The sequence below is a fragment of the Anoplopoma fimbria genome, chromosome 18 (genome assembly GCF_027596085.1).
Source record: "Anoplopoma fimbria isolate UVic2021 breed Golden Eagle Sablefish chromosome 18, Afim_UVic_2022, whole genome shotgun sequence".
In the NCBI taxonomy this organism is placed as follows: domain Eukaryota; kingdom Metazoa; phylum Chordata; class Actinopteri; order Perciformes; family Anoplopomatidae; genus Anoplopoma; species Anoplopoma fimbria.
The window spans coordinates 8,144,919-8,167,810 of NC_072466.1; the positions used below are offsets into that span (position 1 = coordinate 8,144,919).

A 22,892-nucleotide genomic window follows, 5' to 3' on the forward strand; every position below is an offset into this window, starting at 1 on the left:
TTTCTGAGATTAAGTCAGTCAAGACTGATGACATTACTGATGAGGAAGATGATGAAGAGGAAGCTCAAGAAAGAGCACAGAGTGCCCTGTCAACAAAAACTGCTAAGTCAACTATTTCTGCAAAATCTACTAAGTCAAAAGGACTTCATGATCCAGCTGAGGAAAATACATCTGATCATGAGGAACATGCAGAGAGAGCTCCGAGCAATATATCAGTCAGATCAGCAAAATCAGCAAAGTCAAATGTTTCTGCAAAATCTAGAGGATCAAAAGTTTCTGAAGTTCCCTTGGAAGACGATGCTGACAATACTGAGGAAAGAGATGGTGAAGAGGAGAGTGAAGGAAGAGCAATGAGCTCAATGTCAGCACAATCTGTTCAATCAAGTATTTCTGCAAGATCAAATAGATCAAAATGTTCTGCTTGTGTTCCAGCTGATGAAGAAAATGACACAGAGCAAACTGAAGAAAGAGCAGCAAGCAGCATGTCAGCCGAATCAGTCCAGTCACAGGTGTCTGAAATATCTATAAAGTATGCAGAGAGAGCACCAAGTGCTTTGTCAGCTAAATCAGCAAAGTCACATGTTTCTACAAAATCTATCAAATCAAAAGCTTCTGAGATTCAGTCAGTCAAAACTGATGGCATTAATGATGAAAGTGATGATGAAGAGGAAGCTCCAGAGAGAGGACAGAGTGCCCTGTCAACAAAAACTGCTAAGTCAACTATTTCCACAAAATCTACTAAGTCAAAAGGACGTGATGGTCAAGCTGATGAAGATCTATCTGATCATGAGGAACATGCAGAGAGAGCTCCAAGCAATATATCAGTCAGATCAGCCAAATCAGCAAAGTCAAATGTTTCAGTAGTATCTATGATATCAAAAGCTTCTGACATTCCTGCTGATCACATTGCTGTTTCTCCTGAAAAGGCAAATGAGGAGGAGCTCGAAGAAAGTACATCAGTAATTTCAGTCGAGTCAAATGTTTCTGAAAGAACAAGTAGGTCAAAATGCTCAGCTGTTGTTCCAGTTCAAGAACGCATTGCCAGACCTAAGTCACATATTTCGACAGTATCTATGAAATCAAATGCTTCTAAATCTCCTCCTGGTACTAATACTCCTGAGGGGAGCAATGATGAGGAAGACAGTGCAGAGAGAGCAATGTCTGCAAAGTCAACTATTTCTGAAGACTTGGATGCCCCAGCTAAAGGAAACCCTTATGATTATGTGGAAAGAGCTTCAAGTAATATGTCCATCAAATCAGCCAAGTCAGCAAAGTCACTCAAGTCAAATATTTCTTCAAGATCAAAAGAATCAAAATGTTCTGATGTTACAGCTGAAGAAAGCTTTGCGAACTCCTATACAGAGAACGACAGAGAGCAAAATAAAGAAAGGGCAGCAAGCTGCATTTCAGTCAGAACAGTTCAGTCTCATGTTTCTGAAAGATCTAAATCACGTGCCTCGGCAAAATCTACGATATCGAATGCTTCTGAAGTCTGTTCTGTCAGAACTACTGGCATTTCTGATGAAGGGAATGGTGAAGAGGAAGCTCAAGAGAGAACGCAGAGTGCCATGTCAGCCAAGACGACACAGTCAACCATGTCTGTAAGATCAAGTAGGTCAAAAGTCCGTGAAGTTCCTCCAGAAGAAAATACGTCAACTGATGAAGAAACTTTACAAAGACCACCAAGCACCCTGTCAGCTATATCAACAAGATCTGCCAAAACAACACAGTCAAATATTTCTGCAAAGTCTAGTAAGTCAAAAGCCTCTAATACTCAAGGGGAAGAGAATCACGAGGAGACTATGGAGCGAGCACCAAGCAGTACCTCCATCAAATCAACAAAATCAAGAAATTCAAATGCCTCAGCAGTGTCCAAAAAATCCAAAGCTGCTGAAGATGGCGCTAACATTGCTGATGAAAGCACTGAAGAAGATACTGAGGCGAGAGTAAAGAGCTCTATGTCAGCCAAATCAGCAAAGACAAATGTAACATCAGTATCTACAAAATCAAAAGCTTCTAATGCTCTTCAAAATGGTGAAGACGATGGTGGAACGGAAGCTGAAGAGAGAACTCCAAGTCCCATGTCAATTAAAACATCAAAGTCAGATCTGTCCCTGAGGTCAAGTAGGTCAAACGTTTCGCAACAGACAGCTGAGACACATGCTGAAGAGGTAGATCGAACAGAGAGGACTCCAAGTGTTTTGTCAATGAAGTCAACTGTTTCTGCAAGAACCACAAAGTCCAACGTATCTGAAATGACCCATATTGAAATGACTGCCCATGATGAAGATACTGAAGAAAGAGCACATAGTGTTAAGTCAAGTAAATCAGCAAAATCCAATAAATCAAAAAAGCTGATAACTTCTGAAGTTCCTACTATAGAAGGTTTGGACACTTCTCATGAAGGAAATGCTAAAGAGAAATCTGAAAGAGCTCCAAGTGCCATGTCAGCAAAGTCAAATATGTCAGTGAGATCAAGAAAATCAAAAGTATCTGATGTTCCTGCTGATGAAAATAATCTTGAAACGGAAGAGAGAACACTTAGCCCTGTGTCTGCAAAATCCACTTCTTCTGAAATGTTAGGCACATCTGAAATACCTGTTTTGACCATTGAGGAAAGTGAAGACAGAGCACCTACATCCATGTCATCAAAGTCTAAGGTTTCAGGACGTACAAATAAGTCAACAGCATCTGAGCTTCATGAAAAGAAAAGTGAAGGGCGGCCAAAAAGTGCTTTATCTGTTAAGTCAAATCTCTCTGTGAAATCTCGAAAATCCCCCAAAAATGATATATTAAAAGTTGGATTTGTGGAAAATAAGGAGGGGTCTGTTCATGTTCCTGCTGATAAGAAGACCAGCATTTCTCCAATAACTGCAGGGGAAGATGTGAATCCTGAAGACAAGAGTAAGCCCCCATCTAGTTTGCATGAGGAGGAGAAACAAGATACACTTGATAAAAGGAGTTGTAATTCTAAGACAAGCAAATCAAGCAGGCTAGACACAAAACATGAAACTGCAGAGGTTACGGCCAAATCAAAGGGTAATTCACAATCTGCTGTGTCAGAAACCTGTCAAAGTGCACAACAAACAATAGGAAATAAACATCCAGTGATGTCTCACTCAGAGTCGAAAGAAAGCGATTTGTCCCAAACTCTGTCCAGTTCAGATATCATCAAGGAGACATGTGAAACTTCAGCAACTGGAGAATCAAAATCCCATACGTCTAAGAGGACGACAAATGGTCCAATGGAAGCCACAGGCGTTGGGAGTGTCAAGGATAACAGAAGTGACAAAAGCAAGAAAAGCAACAAACGCAAACCCAACAACACAAATGCTGATGACTTTGAGCTGGTCCCATCTAGCCTTCCAAATACATCTCCTACTGAGGTAGTGAATGAATGGCTGAATTCAATACCAGCAGATGGTGATACGTGTATGTATGACATGGAGGAACTTAATGAAAACTGTGAAGGACAAAAAAATGGCCACACAACAGAGGAAATTAAAAATATGGACGATAATGAAAACAATGACTCTGCAACTGCAAAAACAACAGACACAAATGAAGGAGTTATGATGAACAGTGTCCCGAATGATGACAGCCAAACAAGCCCAGAGGCACCAAATGCAGATAATATCGGCACTCAGAGAGATAATGGCACAACAATATTCAACTCCTCGGTACAGGTGATGAAAGTACTTTTAAATCCAAAGCTCGACAGATGTAACAGTTTGCCCGAAATTTCTCCAGTGTGTGGACGTAAACTAAGCACTTCAGCTAGAGGTCTTCTGGATTGCCTTGTGAAGTTGCAGTTAATAGACCATACTCCTGAAAATGCAAACGAAAAGAATGAAAGATACCAAGAGCTCATGAATATTCTTAAATCTCTCTGGCTTTGTGATATTCCAGAAAATAAACAGAACATTTTAAAGAAAGGTGATCACCATTCTGTGGACGATGAATTCAACCATACCTCATCTTCTGGTGTGGATGTCAACAGTGGCTCTACCGGCTCCGGGAATAGTAGTGACGGTGTAAATGCTAATGTACGTCAACCACATACAACAACAGATATGGTTGAGAAAGTACAAGAAGTCTGTGAAGATGAAGCAGAAGCAGAAGCTCAGTGGACAGCTGAGAAAGATGTAGAAGGAATACATGAGGAAAAACAAAAGGAAGATGATCCAGCAACAGATGAAACAATTAGAAGCGATGATAGTCCAAGAGAACTTTCTGAAACACCACCCTCCTCGAACAACAGTTCAGGAAATGACAGTGAAAGGGTTTCTCAAAATCCTGATCCTGTTTGGGTCTTAGCCTTATTAACTAAAATAGAAAAGCAGTTCATGACACATTATATTGATGCAATGAGAGAGTTCAAGGTAAGATGGAGCCTGGACAATAATGAACAGCTTGACACGATGATAAGTGAGCTTAAACACGAGGTCCAAAAAAGAATCCAAACAAGTATAAGAAGGGAACTGAGAAAAATTCAAGGTCAAGCAGGCCTACCAAGACCCCCTAAAGAAGGGATGTCCCGTGCCTCAACCACACAAACAGAAGAGAGAAGACGGAAACTGAAGATTATGCTCGAACAATCAGTTGATCCCCAAGCAGAAAAAAGTGATGATTCAGCAACAGGCACATCTTACAGTGATCAACGCAATGAGAATGACGATGAATATTGTCCATGTGAAACATGCATTGAGAAAAAATTACATCTATGCCATCACTTCCTGCAGAAGTTATGAATGTTGCACCTGTCATTATGGACTTTGACCTGAGGAGGATTCTGGTGATGAAGAATGCTGATCCTGGCAATACACCTGCAATCACCTGTACATCTTACTATAAAAATGATACTGAAACTAAAGCAGCAGAAACATTTGTACAAAAGGTGATTGGGAACGCTCTAAGAGAAGTGGAAGAAGACGAGGTACATCGTGATACTGAAGATGACTTTTTGTGTAAAGATGCAGGTCAAGAAGATGAGTCTGAAAACATTGAAGCAGAAGATGCAGTCAAAGAATTAACTGAACAGACGGTCGCTGAGGTAGGGAAAGGCTCTCCTTTTGATAACAATGAGGAAATAAGCAAAACAGAAGATGAAGGTGCAGAAAATGAGACTGATGACATAGGCACAGTTGAAGATGAATCCTTTGTAGAGAAAGTGGGCACAGCTGAAGAAGAAATTTCAATTGAAGAGTCTATTGTTGCAGCCACAACTAAAGTAGCAGCAAATCAGGGATGGTTGTCAATAAAGAAGAGATTGCTGCCAACAATGCAGATCATTCTGCAAAGCAAGATGAGGACACAGCAGCTTATGAAGGCAGATGAGGTAGAAGCCACATCCTCAGCTGAGGAACTGTCAAAAGGAGAAGCTGAAACTGAGGATGAGATTGATGTAGAACAAGAGATTGCAGCGGACGAGTCGAAGGAAGAGACTGCTGAAGCCACCACTGCTGAAGATAAAAATGCAGAAGGGGATGATGTGGCAGCCACAACTGAAAATGAATCTGATAAAGATGAGGCTGTGGAAGTAGAGATGGTTGATCATGATGAGGAGATTCCTGCCACAAGTGCAGATGAGTCTGAAGATGAGAACGATGCAATAACTGATGAATCTTCAAAAGAACTCGCTGAAAAAGCAACAACTGAAGATGAGCTTGTTGTAGAAAAGGAGATTGCTGTTACGAGTGAGGACGAATTTAAGGAAGAGGCTGCTGAAGCTGCCACAGCTGAAGATGAAAATGAAGAAGAGGAATATCTGGCAGCCACAAGTGAACATGAATCTGACAAAGATGAGGCGGTGGAAGAAGGGACAGTCGATGATGACGAGGAGATTGCTTCGGACGAGAACAATGACACAGCCACAGCTGATGAATTGTCAAACGAACCGGCTGAAGAAGCAGAAACTGAAGATGAGATGGCAGCAGAAGAGACTGCTCTGGCCGCAACTGAAAATGATTGACAATTGGAGAAGAAGACATTCTGAAATGAGTCTGAGATTAAAACTGGCATGAATCTGACAATGAAGAAGCTGGAGAAGAAGACATTCTGGCCACCACTGCTGATGAGTCTGCAGATGAAAACAATGATACGGCCACAGCTGATAATGAATCGTCAAAGGAAACTGAAAAAGCAGAAACTGAAGGTGAGATTTTGGTTGAAAAGGAGGTTACTGGCACAAGTGAAGATGAATCAAATGAAGAGGCTGCTGAAGCCACTGAGGCTGAAGATGAAAATGCAGCAGAAGATGCGTCAGAACCAATTGCATGTGAATCTGAACATGAGGAGGCTGTGGAAGTAGGGACAATTGAAGATGTTAAAGAGACTGCTAACACCAGTGATGATGATTCTGCAGAGAGTGTATATGCCACCACAAATGAAGATGAAACTGCAGAGGAGAATGATGCAACAAGGGATGAATTGGCAAAGGAACCTGCTGAAGAACCAACGACTGAAGATGAGCTTGTTGTAGAAAAGGAGATTGCTGTTACGAGTGAGGATGAATTTGAGGAAGAGGCTGCTGAAGCCGCCACAGCTGAAGATGAAAATGAAGAAGAGACCACTATGGCAACCCCAGGTGAACATGAATCTGACATAGACAAGGTTGTGGAAGACGGGGCAGTTGATGGTGATGATGATAAGGATATTGCTGCCAAGAGTGCAGATGAGTCTGGAGATGAGAACGATGACACAACTGATGAATCTGCAAAAGAGCCAGCTGAAGAAGCTGAAAGTGAAGACGAGACGGCTGTAGAAAAGGAGATCACAAGTGAAGATGAATCAAAGGAGGAGATCACTGAAGATGAAATTACAGCAGAAGAGACTTCTGTGGCAGCCACAACCGAAAAGGAATCTGAAAGTGAGGAACATGTAGAAGAAGAGTCAAAGATAGAGCCTGCAGAAGATGAAAATACTGCTGAAGACTCTTATGTGGCAGCCACAACTGAAAATGAATCTGGCAATGAGGAAGATGTGGAAGAAGAAAAGGAGATCACAAGTGAAGATGAATCAAAGGAGGATATCGCTGAAGATGAAATTACAGCAGAAGAGACTTCTGTGGCAGCCACAACCGAAAAGGAATCTGGCAATGAGGAAGATGTGGAAGAAGAGTCAAAGACAGAGCTTGCAGAAGACTCTCATGTGGCAGCCACAACTGAAAATGAATCTGGCAATGAGGAAGATGTGGAAGAAGAGTCAAAGGAAGAGCCTGCAGAAGACTCTCATGTGGCAGCCACAACTGAAAATGAATCTGGCAATGAGGAAGATGTGGAAGAAGAAAAGGAGATCACAAGTGAAGATGAATCAAAGGAGGATATCGCTGAAGATGAAATTACAGCAGAAGAGACTTCTGTGGCAGCCACAACCGAAAAGGAATCTGGCAATGAGGAAGATGTGGAAGAAGAGTCAAAGACAGAGCTTGCAGAAGACTCTCATGTGGCAGCCACAACTGAAAATGAATCTGGCAATGAGGAAGATGTGGAAGAAGAGTCAAAGGAAGAGCCTGCAGAAGACTCTCATGTGGCAGCCACAACTGAAAACGAATCTGGCAATGAGGAAGGTGTGGAGGAAGAGTCAAAGGAAGAGCTTGAAGAAGACTCTCATGTGGCAGCCACAACTGAAGATGAACCTGACGAGGATGAACCTGCCACAAACGATGAAGATGAAAGTGCAGTAACTGGAGATGAAAGTGCTGTAGAAAAAGATGATAATGTCACAAGTGATGCTGAAGATAACAGTGCGGCAGAACAGGCAGATGTTGAAGCTACAACTGAACATGAATCTGACAAAGACGCAGCTGTGGAAGCCACCAGTGCGGATGAGTCTGGGTCAGATGATAAGGAAAATGCTGACAAAGCAACAAGTGAAGATGAGATTGCTGAAGAAGAAGAGATTGCTGTCACAAGTGAAGATGACATGAAGGAAGAAGCTGGTGAGGCCATGACATCCGAAGAGGAAAATGCAGCAGAAGATGTGTCTGTCACAAGTGAACATGAATCTGACAAAGAAGAGGATGTGGAAACAGGGACACTTGAAGATGTAGAAGAAACTGTTGCTGAAGAAGATTCTGCAGAAGGTATGGATGCCACCACAGATGATGATGAAACTACAGAGGAGCGTGATAACACAGTCAAAGCTGACGGACTGACAAAAGAACCATCCGAAGCAGCAAGTGAAGATGAGGTTGCTATGGAAAAAGAAGGTCCTACCACAGATGAAGATGACACCAGGGAGGAGACTGCTGAAGTAGTCACAGCCACAGATAAAGACAATTCGGGTGAAGAGGAAATCAATGAAGCTGATAATGAATCAAATGAAGAGGAGGTGGAAGAAACCACAGAGCTTGTGGAAAAGGATGATGATGCGGAAGCTGAATCTGCAATAGAAGAAAGCTTGAAAGCTGTGACTGAAAATGAATCAGAAGAAGACTGCAATGAATCAGCCACAGATGAAAGTGAATCAGTCAACAACACAACAACAGATGCCAATGAGACTGCAGGAGAAGAAGATTGTTCAAAAGTTACAAATGACAATACATCAAGAGAGGAACATTCAGAAACCAAGCCTGAGAATGAGACTGAAGATGTGAGTCCAGGAGAAGATGCAAATGCAGAAGAGGATAAAGAGGCTAGAGATGAAGATGAGACTCTAAGTGAGGCAGAACATGCTGAAGTGGCATCAGCTGAAGAGCTCAATGACACAGTGTCATCTGAAGAAATTGCAGAAAGCAATGCCATTGAAGATTTTGTTCAAGAAGAAGAAAAAGGTGAAGAGGGCGACAATGGCGAAAACACACGAGTGGACGATGTAAATGACGAAAATGAGGAACAAGAAACACATGCAACACAATGTGAATGCGTTGACTTTACAAATGGAAGCAATGATAATGATGAAGATGTCGGGGCCTCTGAAAAAGAGCAGGAGGAAGCTAAGGCAAACAATGAAGACTGGAGAGGAAACCAGGGAGATTCAGCTGACGGAGAAGATGAAGCAGAGGAAGATTCAGACGAATCGGACGAAGAAACTGATGGTGAAGAGCAAGATTTTGTTCCAAGCAAGACAGATAGTCAAGAGGCAGATACAAGAGCAGCTGAGAAAATGACATTAATCACACTTGATACTTTGACCAGAGTGAATGCAGAATCTGAGGATGGCGCTTATGCTGATGTTGAAGATTCTGAGACTGACATAAACAGTCAAGAAGACGTAAGAAGCCTCGAGTCAGATACTATGAAAACTATTTCATCATGAGCTGACTTAGGGATTAGTTTGCAAAGGCTAAGGGGTACTGATAGAGAGTAAATACAGTAGTAAAACTACAGTAGAACATAACAAGTAGACAGCTATTAATATTCACACACTGAGCAGTCGGAGGTCATTCTGTTTATTGTTAATCAGTCCAGAGACGACCCAACAAGAACTGTAAAGTGAAGAAAGCTAAAGGATCGTTCTAGATTATTCCAATTTTATCTTCTTGTTTTTCTTGTTTAACAAGCACTAAAGAATAAAGCACTTTGTTCCAGCATATCTCATGCTGCGACTGAACACATGCACAACAAGTACTTATCATGCAGGTGTATGAAAAAGGGAATCATTAATACTTGAATGTATGTATTACACTGTATATATGTAGGATGTTTGTATAGTTTTAATGCAAAACTAAATGCACATATGCACATATACTGTAGTTTTTCTTCAAATTACTGCAGTATATTTACACAATGTTTGCTGCTAAACATTTATTTGCAGGATTAAGCAAGTCTCTGAATGTATTTTATCTAACCTAAAGTATTCTTTGAAGATGTTTGAAAGTTAAGATTTAAAGTTATATATTTTTCTAGTTAATATTTCTGGAAAGCCAGAAAATGCTGATAATATTAATTTTGAATGTATAGAGAGCAAAACTGGATGATGATTAACATCAGTGTAAGCCATCTTCACAATCCCATCAGGTAGCCGTGTTAAAGCTTTAATTGGCTTCTATAGCAAATTAACTGGAACATCTGGAAAGAAGCAAAAGTCATGGATGGGATTTATGCATCATGACAGGCTCTCCTATTGTTCTGTATTGTAGACCATTCATCAGTGTTTATCAGTAATAAATACATTATTATTTGTGGTACAGAGGTTACTACCTTTGCTGAATGTACTGTACTTATTGTCTCTTAAATAAAAAAATACATTAAGGTCATTTTTGTTATTCGTTTGTATGACACAATTTCAAAACAAAAATCGAAAATTGGACAGACACTCTTCACAAACTCAAGCATCATACTTCTTCATTTTAAAGTTTTAAGAAAAAAAATGACATTATACAAATCACTTACCTGGTACATGAAAATGTGCCACTATCCATGTAACATCCTTGTAAAAAATATATTTATGTATTGAGTTTATACACAGTCACTGAGTTTTAGTACAACATGTCAGTGTTTTAATATTTGGAAAGATCATATTGAATGCTTCTTAAAAACAACTCAGTGTAGTATGGTGAGTGATATACAAAATGATATCTACATCCAAATGGTTGGTTTTCAGAGAATACTTGATGCTTATTTTATAGCACATGTGCCATAATTTAAAATAACACACAACAATCACAAATATTTCCATACATTGTGTAAAATTCCATAAAATTCAAATGATAAATAACTGCTGCAGAGCTGACACTGTACAACACAATTGCTGATCAACAGTGTCATCCAGATGGACTTTCTTTGCTCTATGTTACTGACAATCAGTGAAAACTAACTTTGTGGGTACGGGTTATTTTATGTGCTATAAGATACTTGAAAACATAATATATATTCAACACAAGTATAATCATCTTCTGTGGAAAGGTATGGTGAATGAGTGTGTGAGGCTGTCTACTGAGACTCCATTCACTCTCCTTCTGCTGTGAGCGCCGTTAGACAAGGCTGATAGATGTGCCTCTCTCAGAGTTTCCATTTGCAGTCTCTTGTGGTCATGTGACATACATAATTGGTGTCACTCTGATTGACTGCATACCACCACAGTCAGGGGCATGTAAAGATCTTTTTTTTTTTGCCAGCTCTAATGTGTTTACCAGCTATTAAAATGTCAACAAATAAATGAAATTGTTCCTCAGAAGGAACTGTGAAAGTAACAGTAACAGTGAGGCGTGTGTTAAATGTAAATAATGAAAAAAACACATCAGTTTCTTAATTAAATGCAATGATACCATTTCTCTCTTCAACATTTATCATGACCTCTTTCATATATCAATGCTGCACTAATGTTTGACTTGATGTGATGAAACCAATCTTCAAATCTTCTGGAAAAGCAGAGTTTTTCTTTTTTGAGGAAGCACCTGCTTGCTGGCACAGAACTATTTCCACGGTAAACACTAGAAGAGTGAGGAACGTCATCCGGAGCACAATAATAAGGGGCTTTCCCTCAGCCATAATTACCTCAGAGCAACTTGCCCCTGGAACAGCTGCACAGACCTGCTCCCAACTGCAGATGTGTCTTTTGAACTAAATGGTGTGACAGGTACTGGGAACACTGAGTTTATGCTACATACAATATGATAGCAATCGGTCATTTTATTGTACATATGAAAGTTAACAATAATAAGAAACGAAAATAATTTATTATATATATATATATATAATAAGTTTAGCAAACAAACTCAGTATGTACAGTACTTAAATGCCTTTAAATTTGCAAATAAAGCTACAAAGCAGTATCACCTTGGTGCTTGATGTCTGTTGACTAACGGAGGAAAAACAATAGTAAAAGTGAATCGCTCCCTAAACTCATGGACATCCGAGAGGAACAGCAGAAGTGCCTGGTAAATGCATGATGGAGTTCAATTGTTCCTTGTTTATTGACAATCACTTTGTCTTTTAAAGGCAAATGCAGGAGCGAGACCTTCTCTCACTGCAAGTGTGACAGAGGACAGAAACGGTTCCCACACAGACAGGAAGTCAAAGAGGGCCTCTTGTGATATAGAGGGGGATTAAAATCGAGAAACATGTGTTTTTGTGTGTTGATTTCTGTGCGTGTGTGTGTATGTGTGTGCGTGTGTTAATAAATCAAAGCTTGATAAACACAGACTGATAACTCACTGATAATATTCTAGTATATATTCAATTTACAATCAATATTTTATGTCATGAATGTGCAGTTTGACCAAACACTATCATCCACATCTGCATGTAGACACACTTTCAGACACATGCAGTGCACACTCACATTTATGACGCGAATTGAAATGGTCGTTGGCAGCATTTATGCTTTTGGCCAGGACTGCGCGATAGTAAAGGAGACCCACGCTCCCTTTCTTTCCCACCGTTGTTCAGGTTATCCTGTGGGGCCACTTATGACCCTTCTGCAGGCAGGATGCAATGTCTGGGGACCCCAGCAGGACTGTACACAAGCATCCGCCAAGCCCTGGGAAGAAAACAAGGGCTGATGGAAAACCAGAAGAAGTTAGTAACCAGGACGCACTCAATAACACTCGCCATGCACCTGCAGCATGTGTGTGTGTGTGTGTGTGTGTGTGTGGGTGTGTGTCGTTCCTTCAGAGAACTACAGCACAGCACAGTCCCCACACACAGCACAGGTGGTCCAAACAAAAACCTGTGAAGTGTTGCCCAGAGAGTAATATCCCCACATTGCGTGTTGTATAAAGCCCCCCATAGGAAACAAACACTTCCGGTGCTGTAAGATTTATTGTTCCCCGCACTTATAGGTCACAACATACTCTGAATGATATCTTCCTCACAAGGCTCTTTGATTCGTCCTTAATACCATTTAATAGTCATTTAGCATGCAAACCAGAAACGGAAGGGTCTTAATTACTGCTAGATCACTCAAGGACATAGTGTTTTGTGTTTATTGTTTCCATCGCTGAAAAAGAGGGGTGAATTTCCTCTTCAGTGCATTGTGTGGTGAGAATAGGAAAGACCTGGTTAACAGTGCTGTATGGTGTGAAAACCCAAAGCATTGTTACACTTTGATAGATTGACCGCACATCAGTTTGCAACCCCCCCCATGTCACTGACTTTGCATCTGTATTCACATCCGCACACCTTCCTCTGCACCAGATACAGATATACAAGCATTACACAACAGAAATCCCCAAAGTTCAACACTCTATTGAATGATTTCTACAGAGGAGGACAATGTAAGGGTTATCTATTAATAGAAATGGCATCAATGTAGGGAAAAGCTGGGAAAATTGTCTTGAAATGGACCAACTTTAGTAGAGTCAGGGTTTTAAACAAGACTATCTATGCCCTCTAGTGTCAACATGGGGCTCATCAACAAGCAAAAAACAAAGTATGGTGAACCTCAGCGGAATGGTTTTGTACTTCTTCCTGCTTTTTGCCTCAGCTGCTGTTATGTTCATGCACATGCAAACACATCACCTCATTATTAGCGCACAGAAGTCACTCCAAAAAAACCCGTTATTTAGCAGCTGTCTTGTATTTTCACATGCATTTGACTAACAGAGTAACTAACAGAAAATAGTTACAAGCAATAAAAATAAGAAATAAATAAAATGGTAGTAAAAATGTATTAAGAAGTAGCCTATTCACAATGTCCTTCCCTTAGAATGTCTGTCCTCTACCTGACAGTACATTATTCAATAGTGGCAAAATTATTGTTGTAAGGAGAGAAGAAAAATATATTTTAAAATGTGTGCAGATATTCCGATATTGTTACTCCATTAGAGGGTTTCAATACCAGTTCACCAGTCCATCTTGTGGCAAGAATGTGTACTGCTTTATAAAAGTACATGTATTTGCTAAGTATTAAGAAATAAACAATGCAGTGGATTAAATAAACATGTCATATGTCAGTATGTTATATAAAAATATAACTGTTACATATTACACATTTTGATGTACAACTTTAAACTTCCATCTCTTTGTAATTTGACCTTGGTTGTGCTGCATTCGTGAGTCTGAAGACTGAGAAGGAATTGCATGCATCCACTTAATTCATTTACACTTTAAAGGTTTGATCAAAGTGAACTAATTGGAGTTTAATCAGCAGGTGAGGTGATCGTTGTACTGTTTTGTTAGCTGATTTGCTGCAGATACAAGGGAGGGAATTATGGGACAAAAATAAATACACAAACTGCTATCTATTTACGGTAAACACCAAGTAGTCCCCCAGGGGAGGCCCTGGTCTTCACTGAGAGGGAGAGAGAAAGTAAAAAAAGCAGAGAGAGAGAAAGAGCACAAGAGAGAGAGAGAGAGCCGTATAGACACAGACAAGTGAGTGAGAGTGACACACTGACATGCAGTTGGTTTTCAATAAGGAAATTGAAGCCATTTTGCATCTGAAGTACTTTTGAAGACACCAGCCGGGGGACAAGTTCAAGGTATTTATCTTCTATATGTTTATCTCACGATACAGAATGCTCACAAAAGTGCAGGCAATGAACAATCATATCCAAAAGTGTCAAATTTAGTATTGAAATCAGCTGTTATAAAGTGTTAAATGGAAGAAAATTAAAAAACTTGGACAGTTGAACACTAATACAGTTTTATTGGTAGGCCGTTAAGTTATATGATAATCATAATAGAACAGCTATCATTTGGGGACAAAAATATATCATTAATCACAAAAGCAGTTACAAACTATATTGTGACATCCTACATGAAATTAAATTTATACTGAGAAAAAAATACCATTCCTTGTATGTTTGGAAAATGATGCTCAAAGTATTCATATGGTAGGGAAATGTTGAAAATGTCATTAAATATAAAGCAAATTTTCCTTTAACTTATCACATAAAAACAGATACGGGATGTATACTTAAGCTTTAAAATAACGCTTAAATAGAAATAAAGATTTTACAAAGTTTGTGTAAAAATACCGCCCCAGTTTTAATTACACCTCATTGGATATTCTAAGGGGATAAAACCTCTTTGATTGTCACCATGACAGTTCATTTATAAACGTAAGTTTTATGGGGATTTTATGACATAATTAAGTTATATAGTTCCAATGCTGACGCAAACATGCTGAAATCAAAAGCCATTCAATTAATAGCAAGACAGATAATGTGTGACTATAAGTCCAAGCCTCCTATACACATTGTAACTTTGAATTCTGGGATAAGCATTATTCCATATTCAAATAAAATGGGCTTCAATTGGCTCTTAGAACTATCCTTGTATGTGTTTGGTTGAAGTGATGTATAACAATCTTTTTTTATTTTTTAACTGCTGTTTTTTAACTGCTGCAGTTATAAGTGCACCATAAATGTAAAGCATGATGCTTTCACATTGACACAAATATTCACTGTCATCTTCTGCATGGGCCTGTAACCAGTTGTTTTTAGCAAGTTTATTTTTTATTTGTAACTATTTTTAACTCAGATATGTTCCTATGACCTTGTGATAAACTGTAAATGCAAATGATAGCACATGAAATCCACTTCCTCTTATGAGAATCGTTTTGTTTCAAGTGCATTTGTGTGAGACTTGATTCATTTTTCAGCACTGGGAATGAACTCACACAGCGGGCCCGGCAGTGGGAGAAGAGGAGTTTAAAAACAGTTCCAAAAAAGCTCACCTGCTTTATCAGGTAAGAGCTCATAAATGAACATGCTGGCACTATCTGGAGGCTCGTAGCAGCAACTGGTGGTATTTGATCATGTTATATGAACTGTGCGGCATTATGTTTCATTGTATTGTTCTATTACGCTGAGTAAATATTGTTTGTAGTATGCCGTATATCTGAATAAGATTGTCTTCATAAATACAGGATGGGCTGCGCTTGCAGTGGCCAGAAACAAGTAAAAGATGACAATTTCTACATAGGAAAAAAACTCAACTCTCAGGGCGCCAACTCGTCGAATCACATCGTAAGTAGACAACTTAAAAGAAGAAAAGCTTAACTAACTTGAACTCAGATCAAGTATAGTAATTTACTGTGATTTGACATGAACCAATCTTAATTACCTTGATGTTATTTGCGTGTGTTTTTCATTGACTGAAATGTATTTTTCTGTTCTTTAGGCACGAAGTAAAAACACCTCTTTGGATAATGGTAAACCCTGAACACAAAAGCATATAACAAACTTTCTATAAAAAAAAAAAATGGCCTGCGTTTATGCAGTCAACTGTGCAGAGAGACATTACTTGAGTTAAAGGCGGCTACATTTAGAGATTGAAATCTTGGTTGTGTTTCCTCTGTTCTCTTCTGGGGGAAAGATGAGATTGTCTTTTACTTTTCAAAGACATGCAATGTAAAAACTATGCTGTACTAATGCTTGCGCTGTATGCGTCAACTATATTTACTTATATATCAAAAGTATCAGCCACATAAAAGCAAAACATAGCTCACATTCACAATAAAAAGAGTAAATGTGCTGTTTTATTAGCATATTACTTTCGTCCACAATACCGAACAAGACACTGTCCTTTACACTTGCATTCAGAGATATTTTATAATAATGTTACTAACTTTATGACAGTCTATCAACTATAACATGGGAATGCAAGTGATAAGGGGACAGTGTGTGTGAGTCTTGTTCTTCTATATTGTTTACCATAGGTATTCTCCTTTTTCAGATCACTTTCTCTGAATTAACTTTGCTTAACTTGTCTTTAGATTACGTGTTTTTGGCACAACATGACTTCAAAGGGACCAACGACAACGATCTACCTTTCAAAAAGGGAGACAAACTTAAGGTTTTGCAAGAGTAAGTAGCCTCGTCCTACTGTCCCTAGAATGCAATGTGTATCCAGCAGCAGTGAAACAAATCACCTAGTGCTGCGAACCTGAAGAAATGTAAATGATGTGCTGTGTTTGCAGAAACGGAGAATGGTGGGTGGCCAAATCGGTGGCGACTGGAAAGGAGGGCTTAATACCATGTAATTATGTAGTTAGAGAAGATACACTGAAGTCGGAAAAGTAAGAGACAATTTCATACATACTATCAAAAATCTAAATGTTATGGAATGTACATTTGTATAGGTTTTTAATTTGTTACATAAAGTTTGACTGGTGGTTATCTCTTCTGCAGATGGTTTTTCAGGGACATGAGTAGGAGAGAGACTGAACGACTGCTTTTAGCCCCTGGAAATAAACCGGGTGCCTTTCTAGTTCGAGAGAGTGAGACCGCTAAAGGTGACTGTCATCAGCCTTTTTTTTGTGAACACACATCAGACTTTCATCGGCAAATAGAAAAACATGTGAATGTGTCAAGTTTCTTAACAACCTGTTACCTATTTTTTTCCTGCTTAGGGTCCTTCTCACTGTCAGTCAGAGATTGTGCACCAGAAGGAGATGTGGTAAAACACTACAAGATCCGCTGTTTGGACAAAGGTGGATACTACATCTCTCCCTCCAACACGTTTCCGACCCTACAGGAACTGGTCAATTATTACAGTCGTGAGTAAAAGACTTTGATCAAAGCCTGCATCATTTAAAAAGAAGCAGATCTGTGTACGTATAGGTTTCCAAATGTTTTCTTATTCGTAATGATAAAACATACATCATTGTGTTGATTTGCATTCAGATTAAGGTCACTGCTGAGAATCACAAGAAGTATGTATTGACTTTGAATTGAAGGAGGAAGTTAGACCCTTGTGATGCATGGTGCATTTCCTGTGTGAGAGGAGTGATACTGTTTCCACTCTGACTAAACCACAAGATAAAAAAGGCCTAATTATTAGAATGGCTGCCACAGCAACTTCTGAGAAAGTAGTACACACATTCAAGCTTTCTAGTTAACTTAAAGAAACATGAGTGAAACAACAGCGAAGAAAGTAAGACCAAAATATTGTTTCACGTTTTGGTGCAGGTACAGCAGACGGTTTGTGTCAGCGGCTGTATGCTCCCTGTAAGACTTTGGCGCCCGAGCAGCCGTGGGCACAAGACGAATGGGAGATTCCCAGAGACACCCTGAAATTGGTGAAGAAACTGGGGGCCGGGCAGTTTGGAGAAGTGTGGATGGGTGAGAGAAAGCGAACCAGTTCATTCTGTCATTGGCAACTTTTTAGAAGCCACGACGGTAGAGAACAGTGAGTTAAGAGCCCCGTTTTCTTTTACACTGCAGGTTATTATAAGAACACCCAGAAGGTTGCTGTTAAGACCTTGAAGGAGGGAACGATGGAGCCGGGGGCCTTCCTGCAGGAGGCCAACCTGATGAAGCAGCTGCAGCATGAACGACTGGTGCGCCTCCACGCTGTGGTCACCAGGGAGCCCATTCTTATTGTCACTGAGTTCATGATTAATGGTAAGACAAAGAGGAAGAGGGGAGATTTTTGAAGGGTGATGAATTGTGCTACAAAATATTTGATGATAGTGGTGATGATGATGATGATCAAATAATACAAAAGAAAGAAATTCTCACATTTGAGAAGCTGTGACCAGAGAAAATATATGTATTTTTGCTTGAACTTGTAATTGATCGTCATGATATTGCAATTCTGACGATAGGCCAATTCATTTTATTTATTAATCCTTGCGGCTCTACCTTCATTTCAATTTAAAAAACGTGAGCAAACCATTTACTCAACACTTGTCAGTCTTTGTTTAAGACTTCTCTAGTGAAAAAAACACGTACATGGAGTCACCACAATAAAATCAACGATTGCAATCAAATCCAAGGAATAAAAAAAAAATGTGGAGCTTAAAATATTCAATTTATTGGACTGTGTATGAGACTGTATTAGTTATATGGTCATTTTGAGTACATAACAGGTATTAGATTACACTATGCAGTAAGGTTTGTTGTGGAGAAAACTAAAAAACTATAGACATAAAAATCTAATCTAAAAATTGCAGGGTTGTTGTATTGAACCATCTTCGGCTGGTGTTTGCATTAGAGTATATAAAAGCAATAATTATACCCTTATCACTTACTAATCAATTACAGCATCACACACATATGGTTGCTTCCAGTTTAAGACACCGCATCTCTTCCTGTGTGACCTGTTTTGAGTTCTGAGTTTCTTCAAAACTAAAATTTGTCTTTGAAAATGTTGTCTTTAATTTAAGATTTATGGTGATAAAATTATCCTTCTCCTTTTCACATTTGCAGGATGTCTTCTGGACTTTCTGAAATCAGACGAAGGACAAAAGCTAAAGCTAAATAAGCTGATAGACATGTCAGCGCAGGTGGGAAACTTCACAATTTCAACAATTTGATCTCTGCAGACTTGTATCTTGTATGTGGCCTTTTCATCACATTGCCAACCCACACCTTTCAGTGATTTTTCATTTTGCCGTGGAGTGCTTTCGTATATTTAATTTCTGAACATTTTATTTACTGCTGCTGCTGTTGTTTGACGATAGGATATTAGTATTTAATAAACAGATTTTTTGCATTCTCTGCCAACCAAAAACACTACCCTTCTTCCTGACCTCAAGGGCTATTTATACACAAGCTTCCCACACATAAGCTTCCCTTTTTGACGTCTGTCATAGCACAGTGCTTTGACAACAGCTATGATGTGAATACACTTGGAAACTGCAGTAGCTGTGTGGTTTCTGTGGTGGAACTTTTGCTCGTCTGGCTTGAAAGCCTCACCCTACGTCAATTATTAACATCCGGACAGGAAAGCGTGTTATTTTTCCATTTACAGTGAGCTCCCTCAGAACTCTTTTGCCCCTACAAAAAAAGCCCCTTGACTTTGAAAGTTGGCACATCCTGTTAAACGGTCTTTGCTTCATTAAGATACATGCAAACACAACTATTCACACACACACATAGACACGCGTGCTATTGCTGCACAATTGCACCGTACACACTGATAAAAGGTGTAAAAAATCTCCATTAATTATATTGGTGCAGTGTGCTGTAAAACAGATATGGTTCAAATTGTTATTCGATCGGACAAATTAATGACCTACAGCTTAATTTCCTGACTTTGCATTTGATCTGATAATTCCTTTAAGAAACTTTTTTCCAATATTTCTCTTTTCCTCTCTATATGACAGATAGCTGAAGGCATGGCTTACATCGAAAAGAAGAACTACATCCACCGAGACGTGCGTGCAGCCAACATTCTGGTCAACGAGACCCTGCACTGCAAGATAGCAGACTTTGGCCTGGCCAGGATCATCGAGTCAGAATACACAGCTCAAGAAGGTGCAGTATGTGCAGTGTTTTCCCACATAGGACAATAAATGTATCCAGTGCCGAAGACAAGCGTTTTAGAAGTACTGAGGTCATGAGCTTAAGCCCACAATGCACCCCTCACTCCACTGAAATTAGTCAGACACCAAAAAGAAAAAAAATGAGTTTTTTTTTGCATTCTTTATAGAGTTTTTGATTAAATTAAAAAAAATTATAAAGTTAGCCCTATCCTGGAACATGAAGGTCTGAATTACATCACACAACATTAATTTGGCAGACAGTTTTGTTCAAAGAGACTTACAATAGGTGAAGAAAATAGATTTATATGCTGGAAGGGAAACCCTCTTGAATGAACAGCTAAAAGGCCTTTTTTTTCTCCTAAAAAGCAAGTTGGAAGAGCTAGCATGTGGCATAAACGTGAAATACTTAAAGGCTTTTTCTAGACTGCCTGAAATAAATCCTTTTTGTCTTAAAAGTACTTCTACGAGCCCAAACACTTAACATTTTTGCTAATCCCTTGAATTCTTGCAATCATATTACGCCACGATAAGAGGAATAATCCCCCCCCACACACACACACACACACACACACACACACACACACACACCACACATATTCTCTACAGTTCAGTAACCCAATATCTTTTGCTTTTTTTTACCCTCTTTCTGGCAACTAGGCGCCAAATTTCCCATCAAATGGACGGCTCCGGAGGCCATAAATTTTGGCACATTCAGCATCAAATCCGATGTGTGGTCCTTTGGCATCCTGCTCACAGAGATAGTCACCTATGGAAGAATACCCTACCCAGGTACGAAAAATATGATTTTCATTTCTTTCTTTTTTTCTTTTAGCAAAATGTACTTGAGCTGAAATTACATTTTCATTATATTGTTCAGAAATGCAAATGCTGCATTGTAACTTTGCAGCAAAGGAAATAGTTCAATATGATGAAAAGAAAAAAAATATATATTATATGATATTCTAAATATTATTATTTTTAATCAGGGATGACCAACCCAGAGGTGATCAGGAGCCTGGACAAGTCGTACAGGATGCCGTGTCCGGAAGGCTGCCCAAAGGAACTCTATGATATTATGCATATGTGCTGGAAGCAGAGGCCTGAGGAGCGACCGACTTTTGAATTTCTGCAGAACATTCTCAACGACTTCTTTATTGCCACGGAGGGACAATATGAGATGCAGCCATGATTAAAGAAAAGGTTTCCTGTTGATAATCTAAAGACATCAAGATGTTCTAAACAGAGACGTGGGACTTGAATGGAAAGTGGATGAGGACCAACCAAACACAATTTTTAAAAACTGACACAGTTTTTTAAATGTACGCTGATGTACGATGGTATGGAATATGGAAGTACAATATCAGTACATGCATGATGTAAAACAACCTTTGGACCTGAAGAAGTCAAGTCGGCACAGGTAACGTTACAGATGAAACATTCGCTTGGTACAGAAAGAAGCATCCTGAGATAAAATGCACAATACTTTGCACTTTTTTTTTATTCATCAGTCATCCAGCGGATACATAAAAAAGGAAGAAGCTTTTTAATGAGAATTTATACTCGCACACATTTTCTTTGTAAATAAAAATATTTACTTTACTTAAAACTTTGGTTTGTTATTGTGTTTCATGTCACATTTTATTTAATTAAAGTGCTTCAAAACATTTTCCACGTATTTCCATTTAAAGTTTTAGAAGTTACAATAAGTTTTTTCCTGAAATACTCTATCATGCACTTAGTACGCTTAACATAAAAGCTTTATAAGGAGATAAATGTTTAAAGGCTTCTATATTTTCAGCAGTGTCACATTATAAAGAAGACGGAACTCTGAGTGAGGCTATGCATTCACAGGATGTCGCAGACAAACACAATTATCACACATTAGAATCACTTCTGCAAGCAAAATGAAAGCTTGGGATTTTAATGTTTGATGATTTCACAAGTTTGACTTGTGTTCAAAAACTAGTGAATGGCAGAAAATACAACGGATGAGCGATAGCAACTCAAAGGTAAAACACTAACTTCATGACAAGTTTGTGTGAGATAGGAGTCTGCTGCCAACAGGAAGTCTTTAAAAGCAACAAACTCTAAATTACAGTAGTTTTGATCCTCTAGCTAAACCATCCGTTGGGGCCCCGGAGAGTATCTTGTAGATAAGACATAAGTGGAATGGTCGCAGAAGCCAGGAGTAAAACCCTGCCATTTCCTGAGTGGACAGGAAACAGGAAGTGTGAGTCAGCATTCCTTAAATGCCACAAAACTAGAACACCCTCACACGCCACATTGGTTGACGCACCATCATCACAGTAAGTGTTATCTGCCATAAGTCTAGAAATATTATTACTTATACTAATTATTATTGTGAAGTGACTTCATATTTCCACAACACTGGCCAGCTTTCCTGTTCAATCATCAAAACAGTCTGTAACAGCAGTTGCAAAGGTTTTTATTTTAATGAGATAAGGCTTTTAAAAATGATATATAAACTTTGGAGGGTTTCCAACTGACACAACAATAGGAGAGCTCTGAATCAACAGCATCAATTCAAAATACTGCATTCCAGCATCATATAGCTGCCACATTGGCAGTCTATTTAATATCAATCTTTCTTATGGATGCCAGAAAAGACAGTTTAATGGCAGTTTGGGCTTTTTTACACCAGCAGTGTCTTGGATGTTTACCTTCATCACTTATAGAAATGAACAATTCCACATAGTCATGTGGTTATTTTTATTTTCCTGATAAATAAAAAAATATAAATCCATACAGATTATTAATATAAAGTGTGAAAT

General features: G+C 39.1%; 1 protein-coding gene across 1 annotated transcript; it reads left to right on the forward strand.

The window, feature by feature from the left end:
• The first annotated feature begins 14,272 nt into the window (after positions 1–14,272).
• blk (BLK proto-oncogene, Src family tyrosine kinase) lies at positions 14,273–21,700 on the forward strand. The gene is made up of 14 exons (XM_054619140.1): positions 14,273–14,365; positions 15,490–15,576; positions 15,757–15,856; positions 16,011–16,041; positions 16,606–16,696; positions 16,810–16,908; positions 17,021–17,124; positions 17,242–17,388; positions 17,801–17,953; positions 18,056–18,235; positions 19,043–19,119; positions 19,942–20,092; positions 20,758–20,889; positions 21,087–21,700. The coding sequence occupies exons 3-14, from the start codon at positions 15,758–15,760 to the stop codon at positions 21,287–21,289; spliced, it is 1,467 nt and encodes a 488-aa protein (XP_054475115.1). The 5' UTR covers positions 14,273–14,365; positions 15,490–15,576; position 15,757; the 3' UTR covers positions 21,290–21,700.
• Positions 21,701–22,892: the final 1,192 nt, after the last annotated feature.